Below are 12,889 nucleotides of genomic sequence, written 5' to 3'. Positions count from 1 at the left end.
TTCGGATTTTTTTACAAAATACGTATAGATGACTAAAATTAATTTTATTTATACAGTTCTCTGTAACTAAAACGCCCAATTGAATTTTTGTAGTCATATTCTTTAAAGCAAAACCCCTATGATCGATTTATGTCATACTTACTTTGTAATTAAGCCAGAGGAGGTCCATGCATCTATTAGCCATCTCATCAGACCATAACATTATTCTTGCCGTATCAATGATAAATACTACAGATACAATAAACTTGGTTTTATCACCCTGGTGAAAGGATTGGCTGGACAGACTAGCGTCTCTCCCAGGGTGCACCCGACGTAAATACTAACCCCCAAACTCGTAGATCGTATTTTTGAGAACGTTTCAAAATTTAATGGCTTCGAAACACAGGAGTGTAGACTCTTGTGTCAGTCAAAAATTCAAAATTTGTATACCTACCTATAACCATGTAATTTATATTATAAAGTGACAAAAAGCTCTATGAATGTGAAGGTGATACACGACTTAGGAAAGCTCCTTCCATACACCAGTCAATAACCTTCCATATCTCCTTCCTTCCAGCGTAAGTCCGTAGACGCATCCACCAACACGGCGGACCGCACGCTCGAAACCGACTGCGACGCTCCGGCGGCTAACGGCTCCATCATCACCATGACCCTCAAGAACAACCACCTCATCGTGGAGACGGAGGAAAGGAGTGTAAGTAGCTGATATTCTTCATCATGAGCTCTATCACCTGTCCGAGATTCGAATGGATTTTGCAATTTAAGAAAACGAAAAAATGGTTCCTTTCTGTCATTTGCATATGTTATCTGTCAAAAGTTTCATGTTTTTTTCCGTTTTAGGCGCCACTTTCTATGCGAGATAACGTTAACTTTTATTTTTGACGTCCAGAAAGGGGATTCATCTCCCAGAGGCCTATTTTTGACTTGAGGCCTGACTATTAAAAAAGGAATCAATAATTACGATTTACACAATATACCTAAATTCCCAACATAAATGTTCAGAGAAAGGAGAGAGACCTCTGACTGCCCCTTTGGGGATTACAGTCGTGAGTGTAATGTATGTAATTACCTAATATCCACATTGCTAACAGATCTCTTTCACTAAAGTCATAGTCAATATATAGAGTATAATAATTAGGAATTAAATATACCTGGTAGGTCCACGAATAAAATTTGACCCTATATGGAGAGCAAGCGACCTGCAGTTCGCATTATTCAGTTATGTTTGTACGAGCGTGCGGTATTGTCAATTAGTGAATCTCCGCGGCACTATACTATTTTTGCAAAAACAAACTTGTTTTGCTTTGTGGTTGCTTCGCTGAAAGGTGAAATGTGAAATGTACCCTCGTACGTATGTAATGTATGCGAATGCATTCGGGAAATCAGATACACAACGATTTCCTCCAAACTTCCGCTGTTTATTATCTACGGCAAACACACTCATGGAAATAGACATCCTGATCATACAACACAGATATTCAGGGTGTTAACGTTAAAAGAAGGGTACTTATGAGTCACCGCTTTTTAGCTTACTAAGTTACTATATCACTTTCGCAAGACCCTAAATGTTCTTGTACCATTGCAAGTATTTATTTCGTGCTGTCGAAGTACAATACTCAAAAGACGTTCGTTTACGTTCCAGGACATCACCAGAAACGGGCGCGAGACCAAGATGAAGTACTCCCCCGACAACGACGGCATCTTCGTGGTGGAGGTCCAGCAGTCCGCCGTCTACCGCTCCAGCTCCAAGTCTCTGAACTCGCCGGCCCACGACCCGCAGATCTCCACCAACCAGGCCCTCATACATCGGGTCCCGGAAGAAAGAGACAACAAGATTGTAAAAACTCTTAGCATTGACGAAGGAAGCGAGAGAAGCAGCGACAGGTTTGAGAAGGGAAAAGGTTTGGCCCTTTCCAATACTGGTTTGTCAATTTCTGATCTCAGCATGTCGTCTATAGGATCACACAATGCCAGCTACTCCTACGGAAGCCAGGTCGGCTACGAACAAGGCCCGTTCGGATACCCAGTTTACGCCGGTTACGATGTGCCGAAAGAGTATATAGGCGACGGAATCATCCACGATCACTCCCGCGAACCTCTTATCGCTAAGACACCAACTGACCCTGACAAGCCGGTGGTTACTGCTGCTATATTCAAGCAGGATTCTATAATAGGAAGTGATGCCTTGCAAGGGCCTGGGTACTGTATCGAGGGGTCGAGCGACGGACCACTGCTATCTGACGTGCAGGCCAGGGAGGTCAGTCTGCAGCACATCCATGACCAAATGGAGAAGAAGTTGGAAAACGGCACTGACATCCATGTGGTGGAAAAAGTTGAGAGTCCTAAAAAGCAGCTCTGTAGAGCCGATAGCTTACCAATGAGGCTGGAGAACGAGAAACCTCCCGAACCAGTTATAGATAAAACGGCACCTATGGACACGATCACAGAAGATGAAACTGCTATAAACAACGCGATGTTGAAAGGAAAAAGAGCGTCCCTTCCTATTATTAGGACGGAAATGTACGAATCGGTGAAAGATGCCCTTATACCGACGGGGTCGCCGAAATTCGAGAAGTTTGCAAACGAAGTGTCTCCTAGCGATACCTACGCTGACAACCCGCCACCCATGATCACCATCACTGAGGAAGAATCCCCAAAACACGAGAACGGCAGTAGTTAATAAGAAGTTGATCGGTAAGAATATTAATTAATTCAAACATGTGATGTTCCGCAGAATTTCGATAATCGTTTGCTTCCGCGAATTACACTGACGGGCAATGAAAAAGTTCCACTCACAAAATGCGGACATCAAACAAGCCCAATTTTTTCATAGATTCCATTTAAATTTTAACAAAATATTACCGTTTTTCGTTGGTAATACCCTGATGCTCTGTTAAATGTACTTCAATGTTTCAGAAGTCATCATTAAGCTAGCCTTTTCCGTTTAGGTATAAGTTGGTGATTTTCTCAGTGGAACCTTTTCATTGCCCGTGAGTGATGTGTAAGATATTTGTGACAGCGGCTCAAATCAACAATCGGGGTATGAGGAAGTAAAAGTAAGATGCATTTTGTGATGTAGTGAAGATTATAGCTTTGGTCGGCGAAGTAGCTAAGATAGAGTATTTAATATTCGAAAGTATTTTTCTGAATTTGTATATATGAAATTTTGAAATAAATATTTGACATTGATTCCTAACTACAGATACTGTAATATTAACATTTTAATTTAAATGTAACACACCAAAATTGAGCTTTAGCCAATAAAAAATAAGTTAATCAGATCAATTATTATGAAAATACATTTTCCAAAGGATGATCTATCACATTGTGTAAGGGTTAGGTTCCTTTAGTTTTAGGACTTCCGTTAGGTATCTAGTAAAAGAATCAAACTTAAATGTTTTGATTTCGCCATTGAAGAATAAGTTTGGTTGGAAACTAGTATAGAGATACTGATTTTTAGTTTTAGAATAGGAACAATTTGTAAAATCTACCATTGAAAACTACTAAATATTTATGAATTCCATTCCGATAGAGCTTGTTTTTCTTGGTTTTATAAAACTAGGTAGGTACTTTGTGTTGACTACTCATGGCATGTACGTAGGTAGAAATGTTTATTTAATTAAAAAATTTAAACTGCTACTATTTTTTATCAATCTTTGTTTAGGTAGGTAAGTTTTTATTACTAGTACTAATATTGTTATTAAATATTACCTGTTAACAAGTTGGTGGATTGATGTAGACTGGTAAATATTATATTATGTATAAATAGATAATTATCTATGGACAAAGCTTCAGGCAAAAATAATAGTTAAAAAAAACAGTAAAGCATCATCGTATAGTCATGAGATCTTAAGCCTCACATTATTGGTAATAAATGAGCTTCAAAGTCGATGTATTTTTTGTTGTTAATTATTATTAAAAGTAAGTCTTAAAATATAGGAATGGGAAAGTCGTCAGATATGTGTTGCATGCTACCATATTTAATTTTAGTAAATGTTTCCTATCCTATCCCTTTGATGTACATGTATTTTTTGTAATAATATAATATGGCCGAAAAATATATTTGTGAGCTAATCTTTTTTGAACAAGTATCTACTTCAATTCGGCCAGTACCTACACCCTGTATATCAACATCTATTATACAAAGTCACAAATAACAGTAAAATTTAGAATCAATTTGTGAATGATACTGATTCACGTAGTATTTAAGATTAAAGTATCAGATGTTTTTTTTTGTAATTTAATACGATTTTTTAAATAACAACCCAATTTTATTTTGAAATTGGTAACTTTATTTGTAGTCTATGCCGTCCTGAAAAATAACGAAAAGTTTACGTGCCAAATTACCTGAATTACTTATAAAAATTATAAGACGCAAACATGTAAAAAGACAGAGTTTATGTATAATGAGTGTATAATTTTGTGTATCAGTTCATTAAGTGAACAAATTTATTATACTATAATTTTATTTACCGTTAATTTTATAAATAAATCTAAACTCATTTTAAAACATAATAAGTTTTCGTGTTTTATTTTATACAGTTAAATATAGCTACTTTCTTATAAATACAGTGTGTTGCAAAAGAAGTATGCTTAGCCGGAAGGGAAATCAATACCGGTGACTCAGAGGGTCATTCTGAACAACTTTTAATCTACGAATTTCGGAACCTCGCAAAAAAAAATGGCTTATCAAAGTTTCTAAAGAAAACATATTATATTTCGCGAATTGTAGTAGAACTAAGTGCCAATTTCTCCATTATCGGTTATCTAACCGACAGGGATTGATTTATAAATTAAACATCATCTCCATATAAAATTCATGACAGATGTGTCAAAAGTTAACCACTACTCCCTGGTTATGCTCTAACCGAGAATGGAGAAATTAACACTAAAGTTGTTCTGTATTGAACTCCTAAATATTTGGCAAAGTTTGGTGTAACAAAGCTGCACCTAGAACGTACATGTGTTTACTGTATTACATGCCATTTTATAAGAGACCTCTCAAGAGGCGATGGAGGTGGAAAGCCACAGAAATACCTTCACGGTTACCAAAATACCTACTAACCAAGATTATGAAGGAACAAACGAATGAAGCACAATGGCTGAGGGACTGAAACTCGAGTTCCGGAAAATTCCAACAGATGGCAGTGTTCATGTAAATGTTCTACTAAAAAGCGACATCTATTGGGGGGTTGCAATAATATAATGTAGCAAAATTACAGTTCAGTATACGAGCTATGATAGTAGGCGTAATCTGTTTAATTCAGCAAGGGCTAGTTATTTAGGTTATAAACAGATGGCGTTGTAATGTGCATTCACTCATGGGAGTAATAAGTAGGTACTTACGTACAACGAGTACTTATACTTTCATGGCATTAACTATTTTACTCTTTGAGTAGGTATCTCATCTCCATGAGCTAACATCTAAGTACAACATTTTGTCTACCACTGTAGCTGTTAATAGAAGCGGTTCAAAGTGGTGATAGCTCAATAGGGTAAGCGACTAAGCGCTCGCCTCTCACGCTAGATATGCGGGTACGAATCCCGTCGATGACATATACCAATGAATTCTTTGGAATTTAAGCAAAATAATACTCTAGAACTCTACATAGATATAGATTATACGTCTAGAATTAAGAATTAGCACATCTATGTATGAAAACCCACCAACTAGCAGTGGATCAGCGTGGTGGAAAATGGTCCATGCTTAGGATATGTGGATGTCCAAGCCCATGTTATTCGGGATATTCAACACTACTACGTAAGTATCTACGGTAGGATCTAAAGACTCAGTTATCCAGGTCTCGGGTCCATGGATAGTGTTCGATACCGGTTGAAAACTTTAGATATTTGTATGGGGGTAGATTGAAATCAATCTACCTCCTTTTTGTACGGTAGGTTAATTTTAGTTTGACAAGGTGTCAGTCATTGTCAGTCTTCGTCGTGTTGATGGCAGACCATTGTGATTCAGAGCAGTCGTAATTATTTGATTTACAAAATATTTCCGGCTGCCATTAGGCATTATAATTGTTTACTATATTATAAACAGATAAAATGAATATTGTGGGTGAACATCAAGATTCCTTCGGATTTCATCTTCGAGGGGGCCCCCACGCCGAGTGCTGGACAGAGATATGTCAACCACGTCTTGTACCTTATTTCTATTTATTCATATTTATTTATTCTTATTATACTTAGCCCCTGTTCCACAATGTCTGGTTAGTCGCTACCTGTCGGATAAAATACATGCTGTCACTGTCTAAAAAATAATAACAGAAAGTGACAGCATGTATTTTATCCGTCAGGTAGCCACTAACCAGACATTGTGGAACAGACCCTTAGTATTAGTACTTTTTTGTGAGCTAAACCGGCCCTCCATACTGTGGTAAAAGTTAGTTTACACTTTCTCTTTGAAGTTTCGAATACTAATTTAGACTAGACCAATAATGATCTAGGCGCTACCCACAACCAAAGCTCCAACAGTGACGTAGATGAAAGCTCCGAAGCTCCGCGCGCCGCGGCCGCGCCCCAAACAGAGCTTTTCAATTTCCATACAAAAAAAATTAAACAGATAAAAAGAGGCATTACGAAACATCAGCGGCACTACCCTCATGTGAACGCTATTGATTCACTGCGGATAATTGAGTACACGCGTGTGACACCCCCACTCCCCCCCCACACACACAGACACACACCTCATTTGATTACAACGGAAAAACCGGGAAAAATCGGGTAGATGCGATGCAGTAATAGGCCCGTTGCCATGGCGACCGATATTAACGCGGGCGGGGGTTAAACACATAAATAGATTCGCACATAATACAATCCCACACGTGCCTCCCTGCGGCCCCGCGCTCCTCATTTTTGTACAGTGTTAAAATACCTAAGACCACCCCGCGCCCCAGTTTAAACAGGGCAATGTAGATTAGCTAAAAACTACGCATTTTTTACCCCTCTCCGAAGGGATCCTTCTCCCGGTGTGGGGAGGCCGGGGCCCGGAAAAGTTTGTGTTTTAAATATGTCCAAAGGCACGCATTAAAACAGGCTCACGGCTGTTGCTACCTCCGCCAGATGCTTGGAGTGTTTCTCGTGTGCGATGCTTCAGCGGGAATTCAGCTGAAACTAGAATTTATGTGGGAGTAGGCACTAAGTATTATTAGGTAGTTTAGAACAAGTTCTTACGAGTAAATGAAAACTTATGGCTATATAATTTTGAGGTCTTGGAGAAGGTTTTTCAATTTTATCCAACCAATGTCTTGAAAGTGTCGTTTAGGTATATGTAAAAGGAGTCAGTCAAATTAGTTGCTGACTACCTCGTTGCATACGATGATACGTCAATCGGAAAAGCTCCTCTTCAAAATATTCTTGAGAATACCATCTGAAAATATGTACCTAGGTATCTACTTACCTGATTTGCTAGCCATAGTAGAAAAAAATCTCCTTTTCAGACTATAATACAATAGACAGACGTATCTCAATGAAGATTTGTTTCAAATATCCTTATAAATGCTGACAGAATTTAAACATAAAATAAATAGGTCATCATTATAGGCCACAAGGTTTCGAGGCTTCCTTCTTTAGTATTATAATTATATTGAGTCAAACATGATATAGACAAAAAGGGAACTCCGATATCATCTATTTATGTATTTTCTATGTAAATAGGCAGGTTTAGCTACTAGTGATTGGTTTTGAATTGAGCTCAATTTCTACTGATGCTGATGGTTCGCCGTAAGATGTAGGTACCGAGTGATAATTCATTATGAGAACTCTTGAAATGTTGAACCTTGTCTAAGTTTAGACACATGATATCACGAATAATTTGTCGATAAACACTTGGCGATTCGCAGGTCATTCAATCACTTGTAACATTAAGACTACATAATAATAATAAATAAATAATAATATAAATAAAACCGCCCCATTCCTTAAAGGTATTTCAATCGCATAGGTAGTAAAAACAATGTTTACACGCTACGAAATTAATAATATATGTATGTGAGTGAGTATTTATGTTAAGCTAGAAAGTTTGCAAACACGCTCCGTAATACCATATTTTCGACCTTATTTTTAGCAAACCCTTTCGCTGCCCCAAAAACCTGGTATCATATGTCCATTTGTTCCCGATTAACCCTTCGTAATTCCACTAGGAGCATCCTGTATGTTTTATTATAACGGCTTTCAGATAGAGGGGGGGGGGGGGGGGGGGGAGTTTTAGGGTTTTGGATCGATGTCACCCAGAGGGGCCGTTGGGTACTTCAATTAGATTTTTATGCCGGATTCCTTAATATATGAATGTTGGATAGGAATTTATTAGTGGTTCATAAATAAAGGGGTACCTAGTAAGTATTATATTAGTGCGTTTTAAAAAATAGCAGAAAAGATAGATAGAAGCCGTGCTAAACAGTGTATTTCATTGTGTTTTAAAATGTTTTTTAAAAATCTTAAATGAGTGAAATAAGTAGGTATTAAAAACAAATTAATTATTTTGACCAGCTAGTATGGGTCCACTATTCCAAAATTCATCGACCTTCCTATTACAGCCACTTGAGAAAAGGATTCTGCACAATTCGTCTGCATTAGAAACTTTCGGTAAAATACTTAGCACATGCTGAGCTGGTGCCTTTTGGACACCCTGGACAGCAACCTTTTGTGGTTTTCAAGCGCATCGACTTCATCGGCATTGCCGATGCCGCCGTTTCTTCAAAGATGAACCCTAAAAGTTTCTATCAATTCAATGTCATGCATGGCCACGTTACATTCTACGTCGCTCAGCCATGCAGCGTGCACTCAACCCCTTCCCTACCGTGTTATCAACTCGGATCTCACTCACCCATATTTTTCCTGCACTCGTCTTGCTTTCGACCTTGACCTTGACTTACAGACTCTCTTGAAAGGTTGCATCGAAAGGGTGAAATGTAGGAAGATTGTGGGGTGTCCGTCTGACACACGATGCGATGATGTGTGACTGTTTGATACGGCGACTGATTCTAAGAAAAATATTAATAAATCCTAATTAATATTATAAATGCGAAAGTAACTGTGTGTACCTGTCTGTTACTCGTTCACGCCAAAACTAATGAACGGATTTGAATGGAATTTGGTATCCATATGGTCTAGACCCTGAGAACGAACATAGGCTACTTCTTATACCGGAATTCCCACGGGAAACCTTTTTAAGGCGAAGCGAAGCACGCAGGAACAGCTATAATAAATATTTTCATAGGCATTATTGTAAGACATAATCATCAACGGCCGACGCCGCTTTCTCCAAACATTTATGAAAATCCGTTTGATCTGATACACGTACTTACGATACCGATAAGTGGACGCTTACCCTTACAGCTTAGCTGCAGGTTGTGCAGTACTCGTAAAAAATCGCCCTTGACGAAAGCACAGATGAGAGCAAAAGATGGAAGATGGCCTCGGATGATGTCCAAAAGTGTAAATTATTTGTATTCTGTGAGAATATCTGTATTCTGAAGTAGCGCTAGACTTGAAAAAAATAATCACTTTTGCTATTGTCTAGGGCGGAATTTATAGAGAATCACTTTCGAGTTATAGTTTTAAAGCTTCCATCGCGAACAGTAAAGGGACTTGACGATCTAAACCTGAAAAGGGTCAAAAGGCCTATCCTATCCGTATTCGAAAAAAACCGACCTCATTAGAACAAACCTATTTCTCTTTGTAACTAATTAACATCGTAAACAGGGACCTTCTGAATTATTTACAAAATACACACACACATGCAACAATCAAACTCGCACACATTCACACGTAATGTGCCAACGACTATCCCGTTTTGGCCAATAGAAAGAGGGGTTATACACGTGGTTTTCTAACTTTTCACTTTAAAGGGTTTTTTTGGGGGGGCAGGGGGGTGGGGTGTTTTGTACCCGGGGGTCCGAGGTCACCTAAACAAATACGTGAAAGTGGCCAGAGGTATCTGCGCTAATTCGATTCTGCTATGTGTGTTGTGTGTGTGCTTGTGTATGTATAATGTATATGTGTGTATTGTACATGGGTCAACTTATATTTTCGCTTCTCCTTTGTTAGGGATTATGGCTAAATGTGATAGATTTTTGGTTGTTGAATTGAATTAGCATTATGTAACTGTTTTTGAAGATTATTTCTAAGAACTATGTTCCTTTTCACCTGTACTTAGAAAGAGTGTGTAAGTTCCTTCTACAGAACGACGAGAATTTGATTCTGAAAAATTTCAACATGTACACATCTACAGGTTCGCAAATTTCCAAATTCTGATTTCAGATTCGGGCTTAGATATACCATGCTGCACATGTAGGTTTCGGCTTAGTATACCAATTTTGCAACACCCTGTATATACAAGTAATGTGTGAGGCAACATAATTATTTGTAATATTAGTAATTACTTAACAGATGTGCTAATCTAAGCAAAGCTTCCACGGAGCGGTGGAAAATTTTAACTACTATTTTATATATTTACTCCTTTCAGTAGACACATAGATGGCATTCTCTGCAATTTTCGTAATCTTTCGAGAATTTCAGTAAACTTTTGTTGTAACGCTATCATATCGCGTTATGTTTTGGAGACACTACCGTGATATGCCAATCATTATTGCCATGATGGACGTTAATGATAGGTGTAATTCCTACCTACTTCTTTTGTTAATAAACTTCGTACCCAAATAACAAAGATTATTAAAATATCTAATTCACATTTTCTCCTAAATCTAGATTTATACGACAGAACAAGGACGGAAAACGAGAAACACAAAAGAAATGTACCTATATCCTATTCAGTATTTTTAGCATTTACATAATCTGGAAAAACTTTATAAATTCCATTTAGAAGACTGACTAAAAGTGATCTTGCGTAGGAATGGAATATTTCACTCGAGGAAACACGTTTAGTTAGAGAGAATAAAATTCTACGTAAAACTTTATAAGCCATAACTTGGCCATACTGAAGTTACTGACATTAATTCTTGTAACCTTGGATTAACAATATATTGAACAAGATGGAGTTTTAGTGCAAAAGCGACGTCTGGAGTAGTCTTGACAAATAACACCGCACTTCTAACACTGAGCTCTTGTTTTGAATTAGTTCGTTTAGAAGATTTATAACCTTATTTATTAGGACATTAGGTTGAACTTAATACGGACAGTAAACAAAACGCGGTCAGTTTTTTTGCTTTGTTTTTGTATATCTCACCGTCTTATTTTCATATTATTAATCTAAGCTTGCAACCTTTGTTGAAGTAACGTTAGATTGTAAAACTTGGTGCTTTAAAGTGCTAATAAAAACTAAGGGAGATAGGCATCAACCGACTTTTCAAAGCCCCGACAATCATGAGAGGTAAACAATAGTTAGTCACCTTCTTAAGAAATTTGATTTTATTACTTCGAATAATGAAATCACAAGAATCACACACTAATAAATAGGGATACATTCGCGAACAATGAAGAAATTCCTGTGAAAATAGCACCAAATTACTCCTAAACGAAATAATGCAGTAGTGAAGTAAGTACATTTAACAGCAAAAAGAAAGAAAAACAAAAATATTGAGTTTAAATTTTGTATGAAAAAAAAATGGAATCTTTTTTTTGTGTACTACGCAAGAATCATGGGCAGAAAGCAGCTAAACATCAATTGGCTAGTTAGTATGCAGGCAGTTTTCAAAATGCATGTTGCTGTCAGAACTAAGCTCATTTTAAAAGCACATTCCAAGCGAAAATTGTACGAACCGTGGTTAATCTGGAGCTCTCACCACCACCAAACTTTACGACAGGACTTTCTTAAAGGTGAAACCACACATACATACATAGGTAATACATACATACATGCGCAAACGCATGCTATAGTTAGAATTAAGTACCCGCCAGCCCTACGGAGCGAGGGGTCATTGTCCTAGCCCGCCGAATTTCGAAAACACAAAAAATACAAAATGGCGGACGAAGACCAGTTACTGCTGTAACATTACTCTATGTCAGGGGTGCAGCAACTTAGGTTGTGATGTCTATTTGAAAGTTCTATGGGTAATTCTTCTAGTGGTGCAAGAAAGGAACCTCCTTGAGTGACATCCTGAAGGCCTAGCACGCAAGATGCACATGCCAAAGTCACAAAAGTTTTGGTCGCGTGGCTTTGCGAGTGAGTTCTGCCTCGTGCTAGGCCTTCTGCTCCTGATATACATACGTCCGGCCATAGAATAACGAGTACTAGTACTACTGTACTTGTTATTCTATGGTCCGGCGCACCCTGGGTACTCTGCGACTGACGCAGCGGTGACAAAGCCGAGACATGCTCGTATGTAGAAACCATTTATGATCTTACTAGCTGTTCCCGCGAACTTCGCTTCGCCTTAAAAAGTTTTGCCATGGGAATTCCGGGATAAAAATTAAGTAGGCTAAGTATGTTCTTTCTCAGGGTCTAGACCATAATATATATATACCTACCAAATTTAATTCAAATCCGTTCAGGAGTTTTTGAAAGAGTAACATACAGACAGACACGCAGTTACTTTCAACAAAGTAACTGCGTGTCTACTCCTTGTGTCATTTATAATACTAGTTAGGATTTCATTCACTTACTTATTATGTCTTGATAATTTACTCCTAACCGATATTTTTCCCAAAAGTTGCTCACCCCTGCCGCGAGTCTACTCCTTAGAACAAGTTGCATTTCGGCCGACCCACACACATACACACACACACACACACACACACCACTCCTGCACTTTCCACTATGCGCTAATATGCACCTGTATGTAGTAGGGAGCTTGAGACCCCGAAATTTGGGCCTAGAACCGGTTGTAGCCAGATCTGGGCAGACTGAGCCAGTTTGAAGTACACTTTTAACTCTCTTTATAATACCTAGCTACTCTATACTATGTTTCAAGTGCGTGCTTAT

The 12,889-nt window shown here is 38.1% G+C and overlaps 1 protein-coding gene across 1 annotated transcript in view; it reads left to right on the top strand.

The window, feature by feature from the left end:
* LOC105384336 overlaps nucleotides 1-2,759 on the top strand; it is a 71,766-nt gene extending 69,007 nt beyond the window's left edge. The window contains exons 5-6 of the mRNA XM_038114819.2: nucleotides 557-694; nucleotides 1,643-2,759. Of these exons, the coding sequence (XP_037970747.2) occupies nucleotides 557-694; nucleotides 1,643-2,680 (1,176 nt within the window). The 3' untranslated portion in view covers nucleotides 2,681-2,759. The remainder of the gene's footprint in view (nucleotides 1-556; nucleotides 695-1,642) is intronic.
* Nucleotides 2,760-12,889: the final 10,130 nt, after the last annotated feature.

Source organism: Plutella xylostella, chromosome 8, assembly GCF_932276165.1.
Source record: "Plutella xylostella chromosome 8, ilPluXylo3.1, whole genome shotgun sequence".
Taxonomy (NCBI): Eukaryota; Metazoa; Arthropoda; class Insecta; order Lepidoptera; family Plutellidae; genus Plutella; species Plutella xylostella.
Note: the sequence above shows the minus strand (reverse complement) of the source record. Positions and strands in the feature narration are given on the sequence as shown.